Source organism: Ochotona curzoniae, unplaced genomic scaffold (genome assembly GCF_017591425.1).
Source record: "Ochotona curzoniae isolate NIBS_2020 unplaced genomic scaffold, NIBS_Ocur_1.0 contig_1031, whole genome shotgun sequence".
Lineage (NCBI taxonomy): Eukaryota > Metazoa > Chordata > Mammalia > Lagomorpha > Ochotonidae > Ochotona > Ochotona curzoniae.
Window position 1 is genome coordinate 874,262 of NW_024464927.1, and position 27,574 is coordinate 901,835.

The 27,574-nt window shown below is 42.7% G+C and overlaps 1 protein-coding gene across 2 annotated transcripts in view; it reads right to left on the bottom strand.

The window, feature by feature from the left end:
• Positions 1-4,732: 4,732 nt before the first annotated feature.
• The window catches only part of LOC121164555 (nibrin-like), a 41,931-nt gene continuing 19,089 nt past the window's right edge, over positions 4,733-27,574 (bottom strand). The window contains exons 1-10 of one of the 2 annotated variants that reach the window (XM_040992717.1): positions 27,018-27,392; positions 26,820-26,917; positions 26,017-26,146; positions 24,060-24,326; positions 21,778-22,231; positions 17,790-17,876; positions 16,514-16,666; positions 15,169-15,282; positions 6,031-6,080; positions 4,733-4,925 (exon numbers count right to left, since the gene is read on the bottom strand). In XM_040992717.1, coding sequence (XP_040848651.1) covers positions 4,895-4,925; positions 6,031-6,080; positions 15,169-15,282; positions 16,514-16,666; positions 17,790-17,876; positions 21,778-22,231; positions 24,060-24,326; positions 26,017-26,146; positions 26,820-26,917; positions 27,018-27,028 — 1,395 coding nt within the window. In that variant the 5' untranslated portion in view covers positions 27,029-27,392 and the 3' untranslated portion in view covers positions 4,733-4,894. Of the gene's footprint in view, positions 4,926-6,026; positions 6,081-15,168; positions 15,283-16,513; positions 16,667-17,789; positions 17,877-21,777; positions 22,232-24,059; positions 24,327-26,016; positions 26,147-26,819; positions 26,918-27,017; positions 27,393-27,574 lie in introns of those variants that run through there. The other variant, XM_040992708.1, reaches the window with a different exon arrangement.

Here is a 27,574-nt window from a genome sequence, read left to right on the forward strand (position 1 = left end):
AGGATGCCAGAGAGTCCCAGTGGAGATCAAGGAGCCTGAGACTGGTCTTGGGGCCCCTGCACATCAGCTGTCAGCTTGGCCTATGCCTCCTGGAGCATCTCTGTAGTCCACCGCCACCTGCCCACCTTCATTACTCCCTTGCAGCACCAGGCCGTGCCCCTTTGCCTTCCATGCTCTGAGCTCTTTGCAGGCTTATCTTGTGTTCTGAAATGAGCTCAGGGCCTTCCTCATTCACAGTGGCCCTGCCCATCTGATGCCCCCTCAACCTCCTGCAATTCCAGACCCCAATAGCGCTAACCAAGGAGGGGGTCTCTCTCAGGGCAGGGATGTCATACGTGCTACCATGTACACCTGTGTAGCACCAACTGTGCTTGTGAATGGATGCTGCCCCATGGGTGACCAATGACTCCATGGGCCATGGCCAGGTGGGAACCCCCTGCCAGAGCCTGGGGCTGGGGACTTACCTGAAAGCATGGGTCAGCACACCAGTGGCCAGGGCACAGTTCCCAGTTGCAGCCCCAACAGCTCTTGGGCTGGTTGTGGTTGTGGTTGTAGTTGTATTGCATTGTTGTTGTGTGGTGTTATAGAGAGGCTGGATGCAGTGCATGGGGAACACCTGCATGTTTGTGCAGCTGCAGCTGTAGTTGCACAGCTCCCATTTGGCAGTAACCCACCTGCCTGTGCAAAGCAGCCCAGTTCAGCGCTCCTCTGCCCATGCTCCACCTGCCAGGGCACAGCAGCCCAGCTCAGCACCCCTCTTCTGCCTGTGACTCACCTGCCAGGGCAGAGCAGTATAGTTCAGACCCCCTTGGCCACAACAGGCTGGGGTGCCACACCCTGTAGCCTTGATGAAAGTAGAACGAAGAGATGGAGCACACTTCACTGCCAAAGCACAGTTGTCTTCTTGCGGCAAGGTGCCAGGAGCCCAGACACTCCGGGGGGGGGCGGTGATTCCCGAGCACATCCATGACCAGAAGATGTGGACTGGGACAGTGGCGAGGGGACATTTGGGGGTTGGGGATGGCTCATAGTTCCACGTGCACCTGCTCCATGGATCTCTCCATCTGGGCTGGATACCGGCCCAGGCCCTTGTAGGCAGCTAGCCACCTGCTCAAACCATGTTCAGGTAAGTCAGGCACGAGTCCCTCAATCTCACTTCTGCTTTCAGAAGTGCCTCCCTGTTCATGGGCATAACCAGTCGGGGTGGCAGGCACAGAGTCCCGACTATCCTTTGGTTCCCACTGCTGCCCATTCTAGCAGGGTACACCAAGCCACCTGACAACCTGCAAAACCAGACCTGATGTGATGTCCTGGCTTGCTACGGGACCGCTGGCCCCTTGTGGAGTTGAGATTATTTGGGGGGGGGGTCTCCTATTTTTCTGGGGAAGGATTCAGGAAGGTGTGAGGGAGTCCCACTCCCTGGGGTGGGGCTTAGGGAGATCACGATGTGCACAGGGAGCTAAGGAAACCTTGAAGCCCCAGCTAATGCTGTTCCTGGGGCTCAGCAAGAAGGGGCAGAACAGGGGGAGGGGGTCATGGCGTTTTAAGGTATGGCCTGTGACATTAACATGCCAAATGGGCACCAATGCATGCCCTGGCTGTCCACTTCCAATTCAGCTTCCCATTTATGGCCTGGGAAAGCAACAAGGGTGGGCCATGTGTTTGGGCTCCTGAGCCACGTGAGCGAGCAGGAAGAAGTCTCTGACTCCTGGCCCAGCCCGGGCTGTTACAGGCATCTGGGAAGTTAACCAGCACATGAAAGATTTCTCTCTCTGTAACTTTTTTTCTTTTTAGATTTATTTATTTTTAATGAAAATGTGGATTTATGGAGAAAAGGAAAGACAGATACAGAGATCAAAGACAAGACGTTAAGACAGAGGCAAAGATGTTCCATCTGCTGGTTCACAATGGCTAGAGCTGAGCAGATCTGAAGTCAGAAGCCTGGCACCTCATCTACCAATCGGTGTGGGAGAAGAGGCAAAGGTGGTGCCACAGAGCGAGTTTATTGGATGGGGCAATTGTGTCAGCCTGGTCCGGGCCACTTGAGTCGACTCCCTAGTTATGCAGTCAGGGGCTAGGCAGTCAGCAGACAGTGTGCGGAGGAGAGCAGGGCCAGGGGAAGAGCAGTGATGCAGATAATTAGTGGATGAAGGTGGTGGGGGCACGGGTATGTCCATTTCACTCACACACCATACACAGGTGTGTCCATCACACACACACACACCATCCTCCCCTCCCCTCCACCCCCGTACCTTTACAGAGGCCCTTGGGGGACAGACTGGAGATGAACCATTACATCATGGTCCATAGTCGATGATCAAATGGCTTTCTGGACACTTCTCTGAATATCCTCACACATTTATAGACAACTTTAAAGTGCTTTTTTTTAAAAAAATAAGATATCCACATATTTTTTTTTAATACACAAATTATCAGGATACAACAGTGAAACCTCACCAAAGGACCATGCTGGACAAGAATCAGCACCTCCTGCTCCAGGTCTAACAACTGCTGCCTTTCCTTTCCACTCTTCTTACCTCACACACTGTCCCCAGGCCCCATGTGCACAGGCTTGGACCAGGGGGTGATGCTAAGGTGACCTGGGGGAGCCCTTAGAGGGTGGGGCCTAGTGGGAGGGCTGAAGGCCCTCTGTAGTGCTTGTTGCAGAGTGGGTTCCAGGCACTGGCTTGGCTGCCTGGCTCCCCCTGCAGTCTTCCCTGGGCCATCTACTACCCTTGTGGGAGGCCAAACCATGGGACTGCCTGATCTTGGACTTGAGTTCCCTACAGCCACAAGCCAAGTAAAGCTCTTACTGCACCTGTCAAGTTGCTGCTGGGGAATGTCAACATCTGGTCAGCTCCCCTCCTTGACTGCAGGTGTCAGGAAGCATTCCAGGTGCATGCAAAAGGCTACCGGACTTCTACTTAATGAGCCTTATTATATCTATTTCCTAGACACACTGTATATATATATTTATTCATCTGTTCTTTTCTTGCCCTGATCGTGCAGCCCATTTGACAGCATGCAGAAATTTCCTTTGATGGAGTGTTTCCTCCTTTGTAGTAAACTAGAGCTGCTCACTTACACAAGGGCCCACGCCCCCTGGCTCCTTTGGAAACTCACTTGGAGCTGTCGGCACCTGTGCCGCCTGATATGAAACTCCCCAGATCCCAGAATGCAGCTCTTCTACTTTACCACCTCAGAGTACCAAGTGATCGACAGATTAGTCTTGCTCACTTAAAAAAAAATCAATACAAATGGCTTCTTGACCTCATCGTTAAATAGACATGACATCCTTAAACAGGAGTCAGCCTCTCCACGCCTGTGTGGATACACTACAATTCACCTCTTCTCCTGTTGATGGAGTTACGTTTTCCCCTCATGTGGAGGAATTACTGCAATGCACAGCCCTGTGGTCTCTGGCACACACATGCTCTCACTTCTGGCAGGTGCATGTCTAGTTGCTGGAGGGGGCGGCAGTAGCTTTAGCTGACACAGCTAAGTTTTTCCAGAGGAGTTGCCTGACTTATTCCAACCCATGGAGAAGGAGAATTTCATTATCACACACTCGCCAAGTTGTGTCACTTCCATCTCTCTTATGTATTTTAATGTTTATCCGTTTACTTCCATCTACTTGAGGATCAGAATAAGAGAGGAAGAGAGAGAGAACCAAAGATTTTTCCATTTATTGGTTCACTCCCCAAATGCCTGCAACAAGCCAAGACTGAGCCAGACCAGGCAGCAGCAGAAACTCCCCCGGGGTCTTCTACATGGGTGACAGGGCCCAGGGACTTGGCTTCACCTGCTGCTTTCCCAGGCACATCAACAGCAAGCTGGCTTGGAAACAGACCCGTGGAAACTCAAAGCAGTGCCCTAACACAGGATGAGCGTGTGCTACTGTTGCAAGGAATGGCTTCATCTCCTGCACCACAACACTGGCCCCAGTTTTTCAACTTTAATCCACGGTTTCCAAAGAACCAAATTTGGTTTTGCACCTAACCCTTCAGCCTTTATCATTTCAATGTCCTTCCTTGAGGGGGCTTAATTTGCTGCTCTTCGTCTAATTTCTTGGTAATGATGTGTCAGGAGTGATTTTTACTTTTCTTCATGAATGCACTCGAGGCTCTGAAGCTCCACCCGACCACTGGGCTGGCTGTCTCCACAACTTCTGCTCCGACACTGTCATCATCATTCAGATATTAATGTATTCCCATCCACACTGTAATTTCTAACTTGACCCATCGATTACTTATTGACTGTGTCATTTAGTTTCCAAACATTCAGTATTTCTTGTCTTCCTTTTCCAGTCACCTGAGGCTAGTCTCTGTGCAATGTTTTTCATTATTCATACTTTGCTGGGTTTTCCCTGTGGCCAGCACATGCTTGCTGGAGATTTCCATACAATCCTCAGTCCCTACTACTAGAATAGCCATTTCATCTGGGTCCCTTCAGTTAAACATGACAGCAAGATGGAAAACAAACAAACAAAGAAGTTTAAAAATTATACAAATAAGCGTATGGTCATATAAACTACTAAATGGAAATGGGCAAAGTGCAGAACACAGTAAACATTATGCTCTCACTTGTGTAGAAAATTACTGAAAATATTACATGCGCAGGAATTTGAATAAGTATTAATACTCTGCACACAAAGGGCATGGTATCATGGATTTCTCTCTCTCTCTCTCTCTTTTTTCCTGAGGGGAATCAAATAATGAGGACTGCAGCAGAGTTACACAAGAAAGGAACAGAGTTTTGTCCATTTTATTAAACAAACTTAGGCCATAAAATATTTGTGACTTAAATTTCTTCTATATACTAAATGTATATAACCCAGTTAGCGTGAAGTGTTTGCTAGAAATCGTTCCTCACAGCTTCTTTTTAAAACCTTCAGTTATCTTCTTCTTTTTGCATTAGGATTATATCTGCAAGGAAAGAATTGGCATTAAAGAATGTTAAAGTAAGGGATCATCATTTACTTTGAAAGCTTAAGACACACACAATAGCCAACAGGATGGAAATGCCAATTTCATCCTTTATTAAAGGACTGGCAGTTCATTTTCATTTATGCCTTTGATGTTGCTTTTATGAATATATTGTAAACTGAAACAAATCATTAACAAAAAATGTTATAAAGCACTAAAATAATTAAAACAATAGTTTAAAAGTCACGGTATGTTTATACTTCTTTCAGTAGGGCTTGGAATGGATCCCACACACCTGCACTCAGAAATTAAAGCATACCATTTGCACAACAGAACAGAATGAACCCCAAATAGAATTATAACTGTAGAAAAGTTTCTGCTACAGCAATTAAACAAATATAATTGGGCAACCTGACAGTCGCATTTAATCCTGAAGAAATCAGTATTAAACCAGTATAAAAGGCATTCTCATCTAAAAAAAGTGGATTGTATTTCCAAAATTAGAGAATCAACCAAACTGACTGTGAAAAGTACATGACTTTCTTCTGTCTTTACGATTAGAGAAAAAAAAAATTAGGAAAATGCACCCTCACACTGTGTTTCTCTTCTGTTTAGTATTTGAGCGTCAACTAAGACTTGTTTGGCCTATTACATTTTCAACACTCATTACACTCCTCTAAAACCTCCCACAAACTTTGAAAACTCCAATCTATTTTTCTTTGTTTTTATCTATGTGCCAATTAAAGTTAATGTCTGTCATTTTGTCTTAATGCAAAGCCCCATTCATTCATAAGCCTACTTAAGAGTTGAAAATAAATCTCAGAAAGTGGTCAAGTTCAGCTAGCTCAGGAAGCCTCCTTTTCCCTGCATGAGCCAATACGGATGTTAACTACCTTGTGTTACAGCACAACTGCATCGACCCCAAATTTGAAAGCTATACCCAATAAGCCCAACTGAGAGGTGCTCAAATAGTACAAGGAAATAGGTATCCTAAAAATAAAACATTCCCGTAGTGAAGGGCCTATTTGTCCAAAAGGGCAGAACAACAAAAAGGAATCTATATAAATAACAATGCAAAGTTTAAGAAAGCTGAATTAAACCTTACCTAAAGAGATCATCAGCAAGCGATTCTTCCTTGGCGTGCTGAATTTGCACCTGTTGAAATGAACACACTTTCAAACATTTGCTCAGGGGTGAATATTAAGGACATGAATATCCAGGCTGACGCGTCACAGTGAGCTCTGGCCTCCCGACCATCTCCCCCTCCACAAATCATTTGTTTTCACTTCACACTGAGACTATCATTGCCCCAGTGCTTGAACAGAACAATTCTACCCGACCTGCCTTCTACAGGTGTCCCACACATATTATTAGTTTGTTGAGTTTTTAATTGATCTTTCCAGCAGAACCCTTCTACTACATGGAATTCCAGTGCACTGACACAAGACCACTCATGAGCCTGAGATGGGGGTGCTTCCCCAGCAGCAAATGGGCTCCTTCCGTTTAGTCCCAGCTGAGCATGCTGAAGTGGCTGCTGAACTACCCCAGCCAGGCAGTACTTTTCATGCTAAAGTCCTCAAGCTTCTAACACATTAAAACAGAAAAACCATGTGCTGAGGGCATTTCCTCAAACCCGCCTCTGATCCCTTCATTTGCCATCCAAAACCCTTCAGTGACTGAGTCTGACCCTTACAAGGTGCAAATCCCTGGAGAACCTGGCTTCCTATCACCTTCCTAATCATATCCTGCATCTCCAGACCTGTTCTTGGGCCCATGTCTTCACATCACTTAGCTGTGGATGTTGTGGCCATTTGGAGAATGAACCAGCAGATGGAAGAACATCCTTCTCTGTCTCTCCTTCTCTCTGTAACTCTGCCTTTCAAATAAAAATAACATAAAGCCTAAAAATATGCAAAAGAAGTAGAAGTAGATAGCAATAAGACAGTTATGCCTTAAATGTAGAGACCAATAAATAAGAAAAATATTTTAAAAGCTTTCACAGAGACTCTCCTAAAACGAAGCTTCAGAACTATATTCAAAAATCAGAACACTTATACAGTACTCTAGGAAAAGAAGTGGAGAACATTCGACAATGGTATATATTCTGTTTCCTACTGACTTTCAAGCTGAAAAAGGGATACTTCAAACACGCAAGTCATCCAGAAAGTGGAAAAATTGGACTATCAAAAGATAGAGCAGGGGAGCTGGACAGAGGCACAAACAATACCCTCTGTGTTTACAGCAGAGAGCAACAAATGACACACTTTCTGTGATGTTGGCAGGGACACAGAAGAAAACCCAAGGGGAGGATGAACTCAGCACTAAAGGGAGAAAGAAACGTAAACTACAAAACACAGGACAGACCACAGCACTGTGTGTGTCTCGACTCTGGCACCTGATAAAAGAAGGAAATAAAATTTTACTTTAGGCTTCTGACTCCAAATACATACTGAGTGCTCCAAAAACAAGTATCACAAGAGACTGTAAAGTGGTCACGTATTGGTGAGCAAGACTGGCATATAGATGCAAACTTTATTTTTCTGGAGGAAATAAACTGAACCTACAATCCAAAGAAAACACACAGATAACATTCCAAGGAAAGTGATCACAATCAGAGCATACAAAATAGATACTCTGGAAAAAAAGGGCAAAACAGATCAAGGATCAAGAAATACCAGGTACTGATCTCACAGGCAAAGGAAAGAGGAACTTAAAAGAATCAGCAGGAAACAAGAAAATTTACAGAAGAATGCAACAGACTCCCAGTGATCCAACAATGCACTAGGCTGAATTAGAACTCAATGGACTGAGGGGAAGAAGATGGCCGACGTAGGAGGAAGGCTGTGAGGGAGCATCCAGCGAGAGAAGGATAGAACGCTACAGAAGCAGCAAAGAGGAACAGCAGGGAACCGCAGGGAGAGGTCCGTGAAGTTCCCTGGGACAGTGTGGAGCCAAAAAGATCCACACAACTCGGAAGAACAACGAGAACGGAGCAGGGCAAAGGCAGTGAAACCGACATCCCACTCCAGACCTGCTGAGTCATTTTTGAAAACGGCCTGACGGGAGACGCGGCCAGCTCGGAGGCGGGGAGATCAGGGGGATCGTCGCCGGCGGGAGGCCTTCGGCAGCGGTGGAGGCAGACTGCAGCGGCCGGACGTTTGGTGAGCTGGGGGTTGACATGGCAGCCTCCGCATTCCTCGCCCCCTGCTGAGGTTTCAGCCTCTGAGAACGCGGAGCAGGCGGCCGAAACTGTTGGGTCTGTGTGGAACTACGCACAGTGGTGTTGGTGGCTGAGGGGGCCCCGGGAAGGCGCCTCGGATGTTCCTGCGCTGAGGGGGCCAGTGCGGCTCGGTGCGCAGAGGCAGCTGGCGAGGGTCTGGAGTCCCCCACATCCTGCCTGGTGAGTGCGCGAAACCACCAGGAGGACTCTGAACGCTGCACCGAGCGGGCTTGGCGGCCCCGCCTGCAGCAGCAGCACCTCCGCAGCGCAGGTGTCAGGTGTCAGGAGAGCTCTGAGATTTGGGAAGTGTAGCGCTGTGTGTCCCTGACACGCAGGTACCACTCCCATAGAGTGAACTGCTCACTTCTCGCCTCCCACCCTGCAGTTCTGAGCGTGGGCGACCCACCAGGAGAGCTCTGAAAACTCCTGCACCAAACTGACACGGTGCGAACCTGCCGTGAAGTCATTATAACAGGGCGCCTGGGCCACTCCTCCGCTAAGGGCCTGTGTGGGGGAGCCACACGGGAGCAGGGGCTCTGAACACCCACACACCACGAGTGGTGGATTCACTGCACAAGAGCCACGCCTGGAAAGTGCCTCACCCACAGTCCCGTGTGTGGGAGACGCACCAGGTGGGCTCTGAAAAACCCTGCAGTCCCTGACACGGAGAACGCAGGGAGAAAGCACATAAAACCTTCTACGCCCTGTGGATTCCCGTGAAGGGGGCACACCCAGAGAGCGCCTCCATCCCTCCACGCCCTGGGGTGTCACACCTGTAGAAGAGGTGCCCAGAGTGTGCCTGGAATCCACTGGGCCCCCAAGGTGGTGCTCTACAGCCCCGGGCCCTGAGAACGCACCAACGGTGCCTTGAAAATTACCACGCCCGGCAACACCACGCCTGCAGGCTCCAATCTCTACAGGAAAGCACCTGACAGCCCCTCAACACACGGGTCCATTTGCCCCACCAGAATACACCAACGCAATGGGAAAAACCACCAGAAAGAGTTGTGCTCCAGATGAAAGAGCCAGCACCCCACCAAACAAGGGCCAAAAGCCATTATCAATATCGGCGATACGAGATGAAGACATGGAAGTGTTACCAGCAAAGGAATTGATGAAAATAATGCTAAAATTTCTCAGAGACGTGGACACAAAGCTGGAAGACCTCCAGAACCGCATAATCACCGAAATACAACAAATCAAAACCAAACTGGATGCCCAAGATAATAAAATTGAAAGCCTCATCAACAGAATAAATGCGGCAGAGGAAAGGATCTCTGAAACAGAAGACACACAAAATGAAGGTGCCCAGCGAATTAAACAGCTGGAGACAAACCTCAGCAAAACTAATAAAATGATGCAAGAGATGAAGGATTACCTTAGAAAATTGAATATTCGGATCATCGGCCTCCCCGAGGGAGTAGAAAGAGAATCTGGGATGCAAGCAGTGCTTGATGAAATTATACAGGAAAACTTCCAAAACACTTGGAACACGAATCCACCCCGCATACAGGATGGACAGAGAACTCCCAACAGACATGATCCAAAGAGATCTTCACCCAGACACACGGTGCTCAAGTTCTACTCCAATGAAGACAAAGAAGGAATCCTGAGACAAGTACGAAGTAGAGAAAAGATCACATACAGGGGAAAACCCATCAGAATCACTGCTGACTTCTCCGAAGAGACCCTACAAGCAAGGAGAGAATGGACAAAGATCTTCCAAGTCCTGAAACAAAACAACTGTCAACCAAAAATAATCTACCCAGCAAAGATCTCATTTGTATATGAGAACGAAATCAGATACTTCAATAGCAAAGAAAAACTAGAAGAATATGTCTACACAAAACCAGCTCTGCAAAGTCTCCTTAGAAATGCGCTAGTCCCGGACAAAAAGGAGGCAAATCACAAACAAAGTTGGCAAATAAGAAGGTCTCCAAACTAAAGGCCGCACAAACAAGACAATTACATAGGCAACAACACACACACAACACAATCACATGGCAGGGCAAAATTGCAACCTCTCAATTTTAACTCTCAACACAAATGGTCTAAATTCACCAATCAAACGACAGAGATTAATAGAATGGATCATCAAACAAGACCCAACCATCTGTTGCCTACAAGAAACGCATCTAACCAGAAAGGATGCAAAGAAACTGAAAGTGAAGGGATGGAAAAAGATATTTCACGCCAATAGACGAGAAAAAAAAGCTGGGGTAGCTATCCTAATTTCAGACGAGATAGATTTCATTCTAACTAACATCAAAAGAGACAGGGAAGGCCATTTTATACTGGTGAAAGGAATGATCCATCAAGAAGCAATCACCATCATTAATGTTTATGCACCGAATCTTAATGCACCTACTTACGTAAAGCAATTACTTACAGACTTAAGGGAAGACATAGACACCCGCACAATTCTTGTAGGCGATCTCAACACACCTCTAACAACAATGGACCGGTCTACGAAACAAAAACTCAACAAAGAAACAACAGAGCTCACACAAACAATAGAACAACTGGACTTAGTAGACATATATAGAACTTTTTATCCTAAGGCCACAGACTATACATTCTTCTCAGCGGTGCATGGCACCTTCTCCAGAATCGACCACATGATAGGACATAAAGCGAATCTAAACAACTTCCAAAACATTAGTATCATACCATGTACCCTCTCAGACCACCATGGGATGAAACTGGAAATCAACAACTCAAAACTCCCCAGGAAGTATAGGCACTCTTGGAAATTGAACAATATGCTATTAAACGAACAATGGGTCAGAGAAGAAATTAAAGATGAGATCAAAAAATTTATGGAAACCAATGAAAACTCTGATACAACATTCCAAAACTTGTGGGACACCGCCAAAGCAGTGCTACGAGGTAGATTCATCGCAATCGGAGCACATGTCAAGGCCCAAGAAAGACGCCAAATACAGGAACTAACCTCACACCTCCAGGATCTGGAAAAACAGCAGCAGAAGAGTCCCACGCACAATAGGAAACAAGAAATCATCAAAACAAGGGAGGAGATAAACCAAATAGAAATCAAAAAAACTATACATAAAATCAACAAATCAAAAAGTTGGTTTTTTGAGAAAATAAACAAAATAGACACTCCACTGGCCCGATTGACCAAAAAAAAAACAAGAGAAAGTGAGAATCAATAGCATTAAAGATGAAAAAGGCAACATAACAACAGACACTGCAATCATTAAGAAAATAATTAGAAATTACTACAAAGAACTGTACTCCCACAAATTTGAGGACCACCAAGAAATAGAAAAGTTCTTGGACTCCCACCACTTACCAAAACTCAGTCCGGAGGCAACTGCAGAATTAAATAAACCCATAACCGAGGTAGAGATTGAAACAGTCATCAAAGATCTCCCAACGAAAAAAAGCCCAGGCCCAGACGGCTTCACTACAGAATTCTACAAAACATTCCGAACAGAACTAACCCCAATCCTCTACAAGCTCTTCAAAACAATAGAGGAGGAAGCAACCCTCCCAAACTCATTCTATGAAGCTAACATCACCTTAATCCCAAAACCGGACAGAGAACCATCAGAGAAGGAAAACTACAGACCTATTTCTCTGATGAACATTGATGCTAAAATTCTCAACAAAATCCTAGCCAATAGAATTCAAAAAATCATCAGACAGATCATTCATCCGGATCAAGTAGGATTCATCCCTGGAATGCAGGGATGGTTCAACATTCGGAAATCCATAAATGTTATAAACCATATCCAAAAACTGCAAAACAAGAACCACATAATAGTTTCAATAGATGCAGAAAAAGCTTTCGACAAAATCCAACACCTCTTCATGCTAAAAACTCTAGCCAAAGTAGGCATAGATGGGAAAATCCACAACATAATCAAAGCAATTTATGAAAAACCCAATGCCAGTATCATACTGAATGGAGAAAAGCTAGAACCCTTCCCACTGCGATCTGGAACAAGACAAGGGTGCCCGCTATCACCACTGCTATTCAACATAGTCCTAGAGGTACTTGCAGAGGCCATAAGACAAGAAAAAGAAATCAAAGGCATACGTATAGGAAACGAAGAAGTCAAGCTTTCACTATATGCAGATGACATAATCCTATACATAGAAAAACCAGGAGACTCAATACAGAAACTGCTAGAACTTATACGAGAGTTTGGCAGAGTGGCGGGGTACAAAATTAACGAACGAAAATCAACAGCCATAGTGTACGCAAATAACACCAAGATGGAAGAAGATCTAACCAACAGGATACCATTCAAAATAGCAGAGAGAAGTATGAAGTATTTGGGAATAAATCTAACCAAAAGCGTAGGAGACCTATTCGAAGAAAACTACAAACTATTTAAAAAGGAAATTGAACAAAACCTCAAAAGATGGAATAACATCCCGTGCTCCTGGATAGGCAAAATCAATATCATTAAAATGTCTATACTACCACAAGCAATATACATTTTCAATGCAATTCCAATCAAATTGCCCAAAACATTCTTCACGGAACTGGATACAATGATTCAAAAGTTCATCTGGAAACACAAAAAACCACGAATAGCTAGAACCATCCTGAAAAATAAGAAGTTAGCAGGGGGAATCACAATCCCGGACCTCTGGACATACTATAGAGCAGTGGTTATCAAAACAGCCTGGTACTGGCACAAAGACAGAAAGGAAGATCAATGGAATAGAATAGAAGCACCAAAAGGGAACCCACACAAATACAGCCAATTAATCTTTGACAAAAAGACCAATGACAACTCAAGCAAGTGGGAAGGCCTCTTTAGTAAATGTTGTTGGGACAACTGGCTGATAGCCTGTAGAAACAAAAAGATAGACCCACATCTATCACCATACACCAAGATCCAATCTACATGGATAAAAGACCTAAACCTACATCCAGAAACCTTCAAACTCTTGCAAGAAAATGTAGGAAATACCCTGCAAGACCTAGGAGTAGGTTCCGACTTTCTAAGAAGGACACCAAAAGCAATAGCAGTTGAGAACAGAATAAACAAATGGGACCTCATCAAACTAAGAAGCTTCTGTACAGCAAGGGAAACAATCAACAAAGTAAAAAAGCAACCCACAGAGTGGGAGAAGATCTTTGCACACGATATAGGCGATAGGGGGCTAATTTCCAGGATATACAAAGAACTTCAAAACAACCAAAAAACCAAAACAAACAAGCCACTCAAGAAATGGGCACGGGAAATGGGCAAACATTTCACAAAGGAACAAGTCCAAATGGCAAACAAACATATGAAAAAATGTTCCAGCTCCCTAGCAATAAGGGAAATCCAAATTAAAACATCGATGAGGTACCACCTAACACCAGCAAGATTGGCCCACATAAACAAGAACACCAACGACGCTTGCTGGCGAGGATGCGGGGAAAAGGGAACCCTACTCCACTGCTGGTGGAGCTGCAAATTGGTACAGCCTCTATGGAAATCAGTCTGGAGAACACTCAAACAACTCAAAATCTGCATACCATATGACCCAGCAATAGCACTCCTAGGAATATATCCAAAACACCTGTTTTACGACAAACCAACATGCATCCCTATGTTCATTGCAGCACAATCAGTAATTGCAAAAACATGGAAGCAACCGAAATGCCCATCAGCAGAAGATTGGATAAGAAAGCTTTGGTTCATCTACTCCATGGAATACTACTCAGCTATTAAAAAAAACAAAATGCAGTTCTTTGTGGCTAAATGGGCACAACTGGAAACTATAATGCTAAGGGAAATGAGCGAATCCCAAAAGATTAGATACCACATGTTTGCCTTGATTTAACCTGTAATTTTTGTATGGTTGTTTGTTATTTTTTGAACCTGTCATTGATACTGTCTCAACCCAGATGTTTCGAAGAATGGAACTTGCATTATTTTTAACATATTGTTTACCCAATACTATGTCAATTAATTCCATAATGTTGTATATTGATACTGAGGCCTTGTTGGGGCTTTTAACTGACCGGATCTCTACTCTGTTAGACCTATCTTCAGACCATAGAAGGTCTCCCCAAGAGGCCACTGAACTTATCTGGACAATAAGACGCTGAGCTTTATGCTAGGCATGTGTTTGCAAGCAATGAATCTCAACTGAACTTGAACTATGGTTATGCAACAAGGTGGAGGAATCCACCATGGGGGGAGGGGCATGGGAGGGGTGGGGGGAATCCCCAGCGCCTATAAAACTGTACTACATAATACAATGTAAGCAACAATAAAAAAAAAAAAAAAGAACTCGATGGACTGAGGACATACCAACCAGAACTGAAGAAAGAAGCTGTAAATGGGGAGATGATCCGAAGATATCGCCAAAAATAAAGTTCAGTGACATAAAGAAAGAAAACATGTAGAAAAGTGGTCAGGATGCATGGGAGAAAACAGTGAGAAAATCTAACTGATGCCAAATTGGACTTTCAGAAGAGAACAGATTAAATAAAAACTGGAGCCCTGGTGTTAGGAATGTTTTGTTCTTAACTTGGATGGTGGTTGTGAGCACAGAAACACCCACTGATCTGCAGCTATCGTGCACTTGTTGGTAGGCACACCATATTTTAATGGTTTCCAAAATGGGCACTACTCAAGAAAATTCCCTATGATAAATGATCAGGTATGTTTACTCACACACAGTTCCTGCTTTAGAAACAGCAGGCTATCTATCAAATTTATCACTGATAGATTTGTAATAACCTACAGAAGTCTACACACCCATACTTTTTTTGTGGCTGAAAACTTTTTCCTGTTTAGATCAGAATGTTAACTAACCCACTTGCTTATGTACCATTTTGTAAACTAATACCAATAAAGTAGAATTTTCTAATAGAAGTGATCCAGAAAGTACAGATTAATCTCAAGGCTTCAGATCTCACGTTTCTTGAATGATCTCAGGCCAGTTATCCTTGTTTCTGGTTCTAAGTAGTTGTTTTTAAGAGCTCAATCTTAAGAAACTTGCATCTGTAGTTTATCTCAGTTTGTGGGCTTCACTTGTACTAACCTCCATCTCCTGCCTTAGCCACTCTTCCAATTCCGCATTCTTTCGAGCATTATGAGCTATTAGATCTGATCCTCCAATGATGTGTGGCAGTTTTCCTGCTCCGGGAAACGTGACCTGTTAATCAGTCAAAGTAATACGGTTTTTAACACTTAACTAACAAATACAATGATCAATTCATACTCTAAATGACCTTTTAACTATTTACAAATGAACAGTTTGCACTAAAAACATTCTGTGTGCAAATGCATTTTTCAAAGCACAACAACCACCATATTACTGATTTAGATAGAACTCAAATTCATTTTAATTAGAGGCAATTCAGTACCATTTCCAAATAAATTTGGTTTGAATACCATTTGTAGCTTAAAAATAATTTTTAGCATATCAATATTTCTCATGATTTTTATATATTCAAACTACTTTCTAGGTATTTAACTACTTACACTGTTTTATACTTATTTACATACCAATAGCAAACACCACATTTTTCCCTGGTAACTTAATCAATAATAAAATCTCGTCCCTTTTGAGTTTCTATTCACAAGCCACAGCTGTGAGTTGGGAAAGAGCAAGTGCACCACTAAAAAGGCGTCATATGAGAGGGATCTCGTCTAAGCAGAAGAGATTGCTCCTGTCGGACGGAGTTCAGACCCCTCTAGTAGCATCATAGCAGGTACAAATCAACCTGAGAAATGACAACAGTACACGCTCACATCACAGACAAAGAGCTACACTATGTCAGTTACGGCAGACACTGAAATAATTACTGTCCTCTGATCAAATGCAGAGGGCAAAGGCCACCAGTTAGTGTTAGGTCTGGATCAAGAAACAAATCCCCAGAACAGATAACAAACTCGCACTGATTGAACCAGTGATATCCCATTAGTTGCGCTAATCAAGTTTATGTAATGTCAGTTCCTTAATAAGCAGGAATTCAGATCTGATGCAACATTCAGTGTCCATGGAGTAATGTGTATATTATGGTATTCGGGTCAATGACACACTTACATTATTGACTCTGGTTCCAAACAGTTTTAATATATAAGCTAGATACGTAGTCAGGTGATATGATCTACACCATGGTATCGCACAATGATGAAACTGTCTCCTCAGAATGTATCTCAGTGTTGTTAAGGGATACATGACTGGGTTTCTATTTGGTTTTATAAAGGCATGAAATAATAGAATGCCTGCAGCCTTCATTACTGGTTGTGCTCAGCTTTTAAGTAGAAGAAACTGCATCCATTTTGAACATAAACTGCTTTCATTACCATTTAATCTTAACAATATTTCTAAAAACATTTCAAACACTGCCCTCTTGTGATACACTTAAAGAAAGAACTACCTTTTTGAATTTCTTGAAATTCTTCAGTTGACCATAATCAATATTTACATCCGACAGATTTCTGGAAGTGGAGATAACCACCAATGATCTAAATTCAGTCAGTAACAGCTTCTTTGGAAACTCCTCGCCATCTTCCCGAAGTTCATCATCGTTCTTAAATGGAGTCATAAGGGATGGAAAAGGAGAAATAAAATTACTTGTTATTTAGGAACTTACGGCAAAAACTTAGAACGTCTGAGGAGACACAAGTTTGCTTTTGGTGCCTGCACTTTGTATTTGGAACCAAATCATATCTTCCTCAAATCCCCAAAATTATTAATTCAAATGCTTTATAACTTTGGAAACATTTCAACACATTGGCCTGTAATAGGAGACTAAAAATCATATGGGATTTTAAATTTAGTATCCTATCCTAATAAATAAACAGCTCACCTTCGTGCATATGTTCTCAATACAAAACCTCAGCACTGTCTGCTTCTCATTAGAACGGCTCACACAGATGATTACATATTCTACATGTTCCACAGGTCATCTACCATACTTAGGCATTCATGGATTCTCAGCACTTTTTTATTTTTAATTTCTTTAATACCTCAAAATAATCAATTTTTGTTTTCAGACGTTACCTCATTCACTCACAAGCCATTTCTTTTTCCAGATGAAGAGTTCTAAAATCAGCCTCAGGATTCCTTCAGACATCCTTCACTTGCTAACAGTGACCTCTGATTCATGACATTTGCTATTAGCTACCTAGTCAGTCACACAGCACCACTGTTGCAGCTGCTCCTGAAGCTGCTAAACTGGAAACAATAACAGGGGAAAGTGCTAACAGGTCTAAATTACAGGCAGTCAGGAAGGAAAGGAAAACCAGAACAGACAGCAAGCAGGGGTTCCTGAGACAGGCAGAGCACTGTCAGGGACTCTTTCTAAAAAGCAGTAGCCTAATACCTCCACAGTTCACAAATATCTCACATCTCTCCTGCCCTCCAGGTTTCACCCTCATTATTTAAGTAAAGAACTTGATTTTTATGAGTCTGAAAATGTCTTGCTCCTGGTCATGTACCTACTGATGTCACAGGAGGCAAGGAATGACTCCATACTGTCACAGTTAACAACAGCATTCATTTCCAGAGGAGGCACAAGGAAGAACAGGATCAGAATTGCAGAAAGAGAAACAATTAATCCTAAGAATGTACAATGAAGGAAACAGATGATAGTTGCTCCCTACACGTCACATCTTGTACAAATAAAATAGAACACATAAAAATTTCCTCACGCAAGCTTCTTCTTTGATGGACACTTCTTTGACTGACCACAGTGATTCTTGCTTGAGATCACACTTCTTCCCAATTTCACTTTCTTGCTAAAGGAATAAAATTCATAAAATATTGCTCATAGGAGTTACCAAAAATATACATATTTACTTAACTTGAAAGGCAGAGTTACAGAGAAAGAAGCAGAAAAAGATCTTCCTTCTGCTGGTTCACTCACCCAATGGACACAACAACTAGGATTGGGCCAGGTCAAACCCAGGTTCCAGGAGCCAGGAGCTTCATCTGGGTCTCCCAGACGGCTGACAGCAGAAGATGGCCCAAGACCTTGAGCTACTTGCCTCCCACCTGGAGTCCTAGAACTTCCTGGCTTCACCTGCCAGTCCTGGAGGCTGTGACCACCTGAAGAGTGAACTAGCACATGCAAGCTCTCCTTGTCTCTGCCTCTCTGTAGCCCTGACTTTCAAATCAATCAATCTTAAACACAAGCCACTGTCCACTGGGCAAGCCAAACAGACTTTGTTCAGGCCTATAGTAAGTTCTAGAAGCACACTGAGTTCCCCTAAAAATCATTTGCCATTGTACCACTGCTCCCTTCTTCTCCCCTTCCCTGTGGAAAAGCGGGACCTATGTTTCTGCATAACTGGGATTGTGGTAAACACTTGTGTGGCCTTGCCCCATGATGTGAATCTTTCCCCTTCTTTAAATGCCTTTCCTCCTACTTCATTCTGTCACTTTATTCCAGGAAAGGTTCATAGGGCAGAGGGAAATTGTTCCTTCATTCCTATAGTGGGAACACCAATAAACTGTCACTGTGTTTCCCTTTGTCTTCCACATTTCCTAATTCTTGCAAATGACTTGTATAATCAAAAGAAAAACACCTTAATTCTGTTTAGATATGTTACATTGGGATCTTAACTCATATTTACAATTATAAAGTCACATTAACTGTTCAAGATACTTGTCTGCAATGAAAGTGGAGAGTGTCCTGTATAGAATCACAGTATCTTTCATGCTGAGATGTCCAGATCATGTTCTAGGCAAAACCATATTACATAAAGAGTTTCCTAAACTTTCAGTAATACTACAATCCCTTTAGATACAGTGCACGACATATCATTTTATATAAAGTTTTCAATGTTACAGCAATAAATATTCACATCACTTTTGAAAAGGAGATTGGAAAGTGCATGTTTAGGAACTAAAGAAAATTAATGCTTCACTCACCAATTATTACGAGTAAATATGTGTCTTCAACCTTACTAGGCATGACTACTTTAATATACATCCAGTTGCTATCACCTTCAGAATATTTTAACTTCATTTAGACACAATGATAACATACATTCAATATATGAACCTTCTCCTACCTTCCTCTTCTCTACATCCTTCAACCTGCTAATTCTCCTAGGGTTTTATTTTTTTTTAATAATAACATTTATGTAGTTATTTATAACACAGTTACTGACAGAGAAGGAGAGAGATATCTTCCATCCATCGGCTCGCTTTCCAGGTAGCTGCATTGCCTAGAACTAAGCCAGGCTGAAACCAGGAGCTTCACCCAAGTCTCACACAGGTGGCAGGGGTCCAAACGTTTGGACCATTCCCACTGCTTTTCCCTGGCCATTGGCAGGGAGCTGGATCAGAAGAGGAGCAGCAAACACAAACCAGTTCCTATATGGGATGCAGACATGGCACGCAGTGGCTTAACCCACCACACCATAATACCAGCCTCTAACTTTTTATTTTGTAACTTAGAGAATCACATAATTATCAACGTGGATTCTCAGAATGTAAGCTTGGGGATGACCTATACTTTTTCTCATGTGTCATGTAAGTCTATCACCAGGTCAGAGATCTTACTCAAGGCCTATGAATAAATAACATCTCAGATTGCCTTTCTTATTTGCATGTTCAGTCTCCAGTGTAACTAACTAACTAAATGAACGAATGACATTCTGGGAAAGCTGACAGAAGAGATCAACAAAATCACAGGGCATCAACATAAGTCCCAGTATCTGTGAGACCCAGTACAGTTAGTGTCCGCCCATGTTCAATGGATATTTACTACTGCACTGTAGGCTGATTGCAAATATTTTTTTTACTTTTATTATTTTTCTATTGGAAAGGCGGATATACAGAGAGGAGAGACAGAGAGTAAGATCTTCCGTCCAATGATTCACTCCCCAAGTGAGCGCAACGGGTCGATACTATGCCGATCTGAAGCCAGGAGCCTCTTCCGGGTCTCCCACATGGGTGCAGGGTCCCAAAGCTTTGGGCCGTCCTTGACTGCTTTCCCAGGCCACAGGCAGGGAGCTGGAAGGGAAGTGGGGCTGCCGGGATTATAACCGGCGCCCATATGGGATCCCGGGCGTGCAAGGCGAGGACATTTAACCACTTGCGCCACCGCGCCGGGCCCAGATTGCAAATATAATGATGGTATCTCCCAAGTAATAGCTATTATGACAGGGTAGTAGAAAATGATATAATTTTAAATGAGAAGGAAAACTTTGGACTAGGTGGATATAATGAGGGGAGGAAGAACTAGACCACAGACGCAGTGGGTGCTACTAAGAAGAATGTTACCATTGCAGGAGGCAATTGCCTAGATTGTCTTGGACCTAGACAAGTGTTCTACTGTTGGGAGAAAAGCAGCCAATAGCAGGTGGGCATTCTTGGCCTGGATAATGCCAATCCAGTGTTATGTAAATCAGTGTGCCAGCATAGCTGCTTATTTTATCTTATTCTTTTTAAAGATTTGCAGCAAATGCCATGCAGTGGGGGGCAGGGGACAGACACTAGGCTGGGAAGCCCCCTGCACACACTGGCCCTCAGGCTTACTGTGTGCTGCTCAATGGCAGGGGTGCTGCAGACTACCTGAGGAAAGGGGTCGGGGCATGTTGCAGTGGGGGGCCCTGACAGCATGCCTGACAGATGAGGAGTGACCTCATAAGACTTGGAGCTGATAAACTTTGCAAATTTTCTCAACCTCATGCAACGAAGCCGACACAACCCAGAACTAACACAACCACTCAAGTTATCAGCCTTGCAACATTCTTCCCCACATCGGGGTCTCTAATTCTCATCAAATGACTGGCCCCCATCCCTAGGTGCTGATGTAGTTTGACAGCAAGGAGTGACTGCCTTTCTTTCCCACTGTGGACACATGAGAAAAAAACAAAAAAGAACTGATACATTTGTCCCACCCTCCTCCCTCCCCACCCTAACTGGAGGCCCACATGCTCTACATTTCCCTCAATTTTGTAAATAACATTGAAAATAAAATAAAAGTTCAAACAGAATAGAAATAACTGAAAAAGGATAAAATCATTGCAGGAATAGCACTAAGTTTTCCATTTTAACTCACAGTAAATCTATGGACATACTAGAATCTGTATTAAGTCCCAAAGTAGAAAGAACAGTTCTAGGGGCTGGCATTGTGCTAACGTGGTTTAAGCTGCACATTGTGTTACCAGTACACCATACCCGAGGGCCAGTTCAAATCCTTCTGCTCCACTCCTGTTCCAGCTTCCTGCTGATACGCCCGCCTAGGAAGGGAGCAGCTTAAGTACTTAATTCCCTGTCACCAATATGGAAGACCAGGATGTAACTCCTGGCTCCAGGTTTTGGCCCTAACTGCTATGGCCATTTGCCAAGTGAGCTGGCAGCTGGAAGGTATCTCTCTCAACAGCCCTCTCTGTTACTCTTTCAAACAAATACATACATTTTAGAAAAAAAAAAAAAACAAAGCACAGAATAGTTCTACCATCAACATCGTTTAGAAACTACCTTTTGGAAATCCAGCTCAGGCTGGATTCAACATGTCACCACGGGGAGACCTGCATGGAATTCCTATTGCTGAGATTGAGCTTGCCAAGTCCAGGTTGTCATGGCCACCTGGCTGCAATCTCTCTCTCTCCCCACATCCTTCCCTTCTTGTCACACCGCCTTTCAAATAAATAATTCAGTACACAAATTTTAAAAGACACTTACAGATCCTTTGTCTCTTTCTAGTGCTGTTTCATCATTGCGAGTGCTGCCTGTTTCCAGATCCATCTTGGTCCTTTTTCTCATATTGACATTTTCCTCTTGTTTATGAACATTCACTTGCATTTCCAACTCTGGTTTTCTGTTCTTGAATAACTCTTCCAAGACTTCATCTTCTATGGCCCGATCATCCATTTCTTTTCTCTTTTTAGTTATTAGCTTTTCCGGGCAAAGAGACTGATGAGCAGAATTTTTCACATCAGATTTGAAATTGTTCACTAGAATCAAGTTATCTGTTTCTTTGTCAAGAGGCTCATTCTGAGATAGATGCTGCTGTGTGTTTTCCCATATTAAGACTGGGGCAGGTTGGGTTTGTTCTAGAAGAGAACAAGACATTTCTGTTCGTGCTGACTTGGATGAAGACATTTCTTGATCTTCTCCATCTCTTTCCCTTAGATTTCAACAAAGAAAAGACACAAACAGATCATGAGTACAGTTAAGTAATTTTTCAGTTAGGTAAGATTTACGGTTCCTTCCATCTAACTCACAATGTATTCTTGATTTTCATAATTAATACTATCACTGGAAACCAACCACAGACATTTGAAAGCATTTCATATTTATACACATTCTACAGTTGTGATAGGACTAATGGACCTTGTGGCTCAAGCAATATGGAAATCCATATTTTCTCTGCTGAAGCAGAACTGATTAATCACTGCTGAGAAAAAGGTAAAAACAACAACAAAAAAAGTCTAAAAATACTCTGCTGCCAGGAGACAGCAGCTGATGTGTAATGTAGGGAATTGTGGGCAGTGAACATTATCCAAAGGATAAAACTTGACAGGTTAACTCACTTTAAGTTAACAAATCAGAGTAACTAAATCTTCAAGATGCTACTGACGTTCAGTGCATTTACTGTGTGACCGGATCACGAAAACACAAAGACCTAGGTCCCTGCTCTCACATGCTTACTGGATTAGTGCTGAACTGGACCCGTGAAGGAGATGTTTAACACTGATTTAATATAAGGCTGTATGACGGGCAGAATGACTAAGAGAATTTTATAGTAACTTAGGTGATCAGAATTCAAACCAGGGAGCCGCAGCTCAGACAGGAAGGGAAGGACTGAAAAGATACTAAGAAGCAGCAACACATTTATCTTGAGAGGCACAGAAGAGTTAACCACAAGGGAAATGATCACAAACAACAGCCAAAAGAACCCAAAAAAACCAGAACGACCCCCCAAAATCAGAATGCTTAAAAAACATACAAAAATGTGTGAAGAAACTCTCTCAGGGCCAAATCGGACAGATCTAAGAACCTGGATAGGCCACTATTGTGAAAAACAAATGAAGACTACAATAAAGAGAAAGATTTAACTGTTAAGCACTAGGCAACTGTGTCCAAGGATGTCCCTTATAGATGATGCATTGCTGGTTAAGAGACAAGCCCTACAGAATGGCAGAAACATCAAGGATCTGTTTTAGAAAATATTCATTGATCGAAAGGCAAACACACTTCATGACAGAGTGATATAGACAGATCTCTTTCATACATTAGTTAATTCCCCAAATGGCTGTGCAGGCCCAAGTCAGAACCCTGCAATGCCATGCAGCTCTTCCACGTGGGTGGCTCGAGACCAAGTACTAGGGACCTACACTAGCAGGTAGCTGGACTGAGGGCAATGCAACCAGGACTACGACAGAATTCTTGATTATCGCAAGCATCAACTGAATGCACTCTGCACAACAACGCTAGTCCAGCAATAATCATCTTGAGCAGCTTCATGGTGACTTTAGAAACAAAAGGGAAGGGGCCAGCATAATGGCTCAAGTGGCTAATTCTCTGCTTGCAGCGCTGTCATCCTGTATGGGCACCGGTTCATGTCACTGCTGCTCCACTTCTCATCCAGCTCCCTTCTTGTGGTTTGCAAAGGTGGTGGAAGATGGCCTGCATCCTTGGGACTGTGCAACCCCACATGGGAGACACAGAGGAAGCTCCTGATCTTGCCTTCAGATCAGTTCAGTCCCAGGCACTGCAGCCATTGGGGAATGAATCAGCAGACAGAGGATCTTTCTCTGTCTTTCCCTCTCTCTGCAAATTTGCCTTTTCCAAGAAAAATAAGCAAAATCTTAAAAAAAAATCCACAAAAAGTAATTTCATCTAGGAGAATTATTATCCACAAGCACACGCAGAGGCAAAATAGGACTAAAGAAAATGCCAACTATATAATAATAGAAAAGCAAGATTTTCTAGAGACACAGGAAAGTCATCTAAACATTTACCTTTTTTTAGGAAATGGTTGAAAGTAGTTTTTGATGGAGTTAGTCTGCTGCTGAGAAGCCCATTTTCTACCTTTATGTTCACCTGCAAACTTTGTTGGTGAACCTTGAGAGTCTGACATTTGCTTCCTTTCCAGAGTATTTGATACTTGATTATGAGAACCTGTTTGGGGAGGTTCCTTTACAATGGATCTTTCCCGTGCAAGTGTTACAGACTTTTGTTCCAATCTGCACATCTGGATTTCTTTTGGCCTTTCACTCAAATCCATACTGTAGCAAAAGGAAAAAAAATGCAAGTAGGTAATCAAGTTTACAGCAAATTTATCTACAAATAAGGATGTTGGAGAGGTCTAAAGTGATGTAACTTTAGGAGCAAAGTCCTGACTGACACTATTTCACTGGACTGATGTTACCGTCCAAGGGAGCAGCTAGGGTCAGACAAGCCCCAGGAGGAAGAGTTTCATCCTCACAAGCATGTATTTTCAGGCATGCTCTAACAGATAAACAGCCTACACAAGGAAAATCTACCTTGTCTCTTATTATAGACCAAATGAAGCGATAACCATAGATAAATGCTTATTTTCTTTCTAAAATTATTTCTAAGTAAATGTGCCATAATAAAAAAAATTGAGAAAAATCTGTCATTCCAATATCACATGTAAAGAACTATTTATATCACTCTAGATGGGTTGATGTTGATATTCCAGCCAGATGGCATCTCTAGAACAGAACAGAACTCCATACACTGGCAGAAAATAGTTTAAAGACACAGTTTCACAGCATATGGTTGGATAATGCCAATGCTATTATTTTCACATACACACATTCACCCATAGCACAACAGGTAAACTTGTCATTCAGCATCCAAAATAGTGTCTCTGTTTAAAAAGTTAAATCTGACCTCAATATAAATGTAAGTATAGCAATAACTAAATACAGTCCAATATATGAGTAGGGATAGCTCAAATACTTAACACGAACACTTCATTGAGGAGTATTTAAAATAAAATAAATTATCTTGAATAAAAAGTATAACAGAGCATACAAGCACTAATCTAATGCATTCCAAAGAAAGTCATCTCAAAAAAATAAAACCCCCAAATGCTTAACAAACATAAAAGCACTAAATAAGCTATCTTTATAGAGAAATATTTCAATTGTAAGTAATTCTGTCAATGGGAGCATCTCCTTTTAAGAAATCGAGGTAGTTCTATGGGATCCCTGGATCCTTGTCCCTTCCCTCTCCTCCCACTTCTTCCCTTTCCCCTCCCATTTCCTCTCCTTCTCTGTCCCCTCCCCTCTCCATCCCTCCCTTCCCTTCTTCTCTGCTCTCCCCTCTACACCCCTCCTTTACTCTCCCCTCCTTTCCTCTAACCTCCCTACCTCTCCCCTCCTCTCCCACTGCACAGAAGAATGACAACCATCCTGGATGGGATGGCGTGGGCAGCACAGACTTCATCATGCTGAGAATGGCACAACATTTGAAGCTTACAAAATGCTTTTCTGCAATGTTCCACTTAACCATTTTTGATCATAGTTGACTACAGATAATAGAAGCTCCAAAGAGAAAACTATGGATAAAGGAAAACTACCATTGTTTCAAACTTATATCACAAGTGACAAAGCTGTGTAATTCTTTCTAGTCTACAAGACACAGCTGAAGGAAATGAAAAAAAGAAATTCACCATAAGCCAAGCATCTATAGTGCTGGCTTCCATGCCACAAAGGCAAAACTGAGTAGATGCAACAGAAAAGCCCAAAGGCTAAAATACTTAGTTGCTGGTCCCTTACAGAAAATTGATGACTTCTATTCTGTCACCTTCCCTGCCATCCTACTTTCCCACGCTTCATCTCCTAAGACATGATGTGATAAAGGCACTGACTATTTCTTCATCATACTAATCTATCATTAATCTAGTGGCAGCACATTGGCAAAAGCTTGTTAACACAGATGCCTTACCACGTATCTACTTGCTCTGACTCTGTGTCAACGACATACGTTGTAGTGTTCACTGGGAGACTTGGCCTTAGTTTTTCATCAACCAATAAGGCTTGTGAAAGGCTTGGCCCTGGAGTCGTTGTCTTTGCTCCTGTAAATCACACAAGTGAACAAGTGGAAACAAAACAAAGCAAAAACAATCACAAGGGCGAGAACCAAGAGAGACATTTAGTCTCTGCATTTCCACAACTACCACACTGGACCAAAGCACCAGCCTCTTTTTCACCTTGAGCTTTTCACTTGTACCCACCCTTCCACTACAGACCTTAGGAATCCATTCTCCACACAAATCCAGGCTAATCCTTCTTGTCTACCTGGACACTCTGTCACACAGACATATAATCTGCCTTCTCCCTCGTTCAGGATGCACTTCAGTGAAGCCCTCCACGCCTGCCTCACTACAAGAGCTTGTCCTCAATCACTTTCTCTTCACCTTGCTTTACTCTTCTCTTTCTTTGTACTTGGCCCTATCTGAACTGAGGCAGTAGACTGATGTTTACTTTGGAATCCTGAGCTTTAGGATATAAAATTCATTAAAAGAGGCCTGCATTACTTTATTCACCAAGGTGTCTTCAACACCAGAACAGAGCTTAGTACCTGATAGCCACGAATATTTACTAAGTTAATAAAAGTATGCATGTATAAACAAATGTTTTCAAGACTGCAAATGCAATCAGTCTTAGAAAGCATAACAGTACCTAGCACATACACAGACTATGACTAAATGATAAAGTTGCTAAACCACAGAATAATGTTTTAATTACCTAAACTGGGCTGGTGCTGAGGATCACAATAATTCTCTGTAGTCATGAAAATAACTGCCAATCCAATTTCTGCTTCAGGAATAGGTCGAAGACCCTGTCTAGCAGGACAAAATATTAAGATTACATCATGCAAAATCAATCTTATGTTTCTCCCTGAAACCATAATTTTTTGGCATGAACAGAATTTCAAACACAGACCTAGCTTCCATTAACAATAACACTGCAGCAGTATATTACATTAGACAAGTCTATCGTACTTTATGAAGTCAGGTAACTATCTGCAAAATGAAAAAAAAAAGTCAGAAAAAGATACAGATCTTTATAGTCATAAATTTCTATAATTTTTACAGTGAGCAGAAAATAGCAATTCCAAGATGAAACAATAAGACAGTATTATAAATTACTCTATGATGACAATGATACAAGAAAAAGGGAAAAAAGAAAAGAAGTAGAAAGGACTACATACAAGCTATAGCTATACATGTGCTACTTCTGCACTTCAAATAAACTTCGACAATCGAATGTATTAAAGTATCCCCTTTTGGGGGGCGGGTTATTTATTTTTATTGGAAAGGCAGATTATCTTCTGTCCTCTGGTTCATTCCCTAAATGACCACAATAGCCGGAGCTGAGCACATCCAAACCCAGGAGCTTCTTTCAGGTCTCCCACATGGGTACACAGTCCACAAACTGGGCCATCTTCCATTGCTTTTCCAGGACATTAGCCCGGAGCTGGACGGGAAGTGGACACCAAC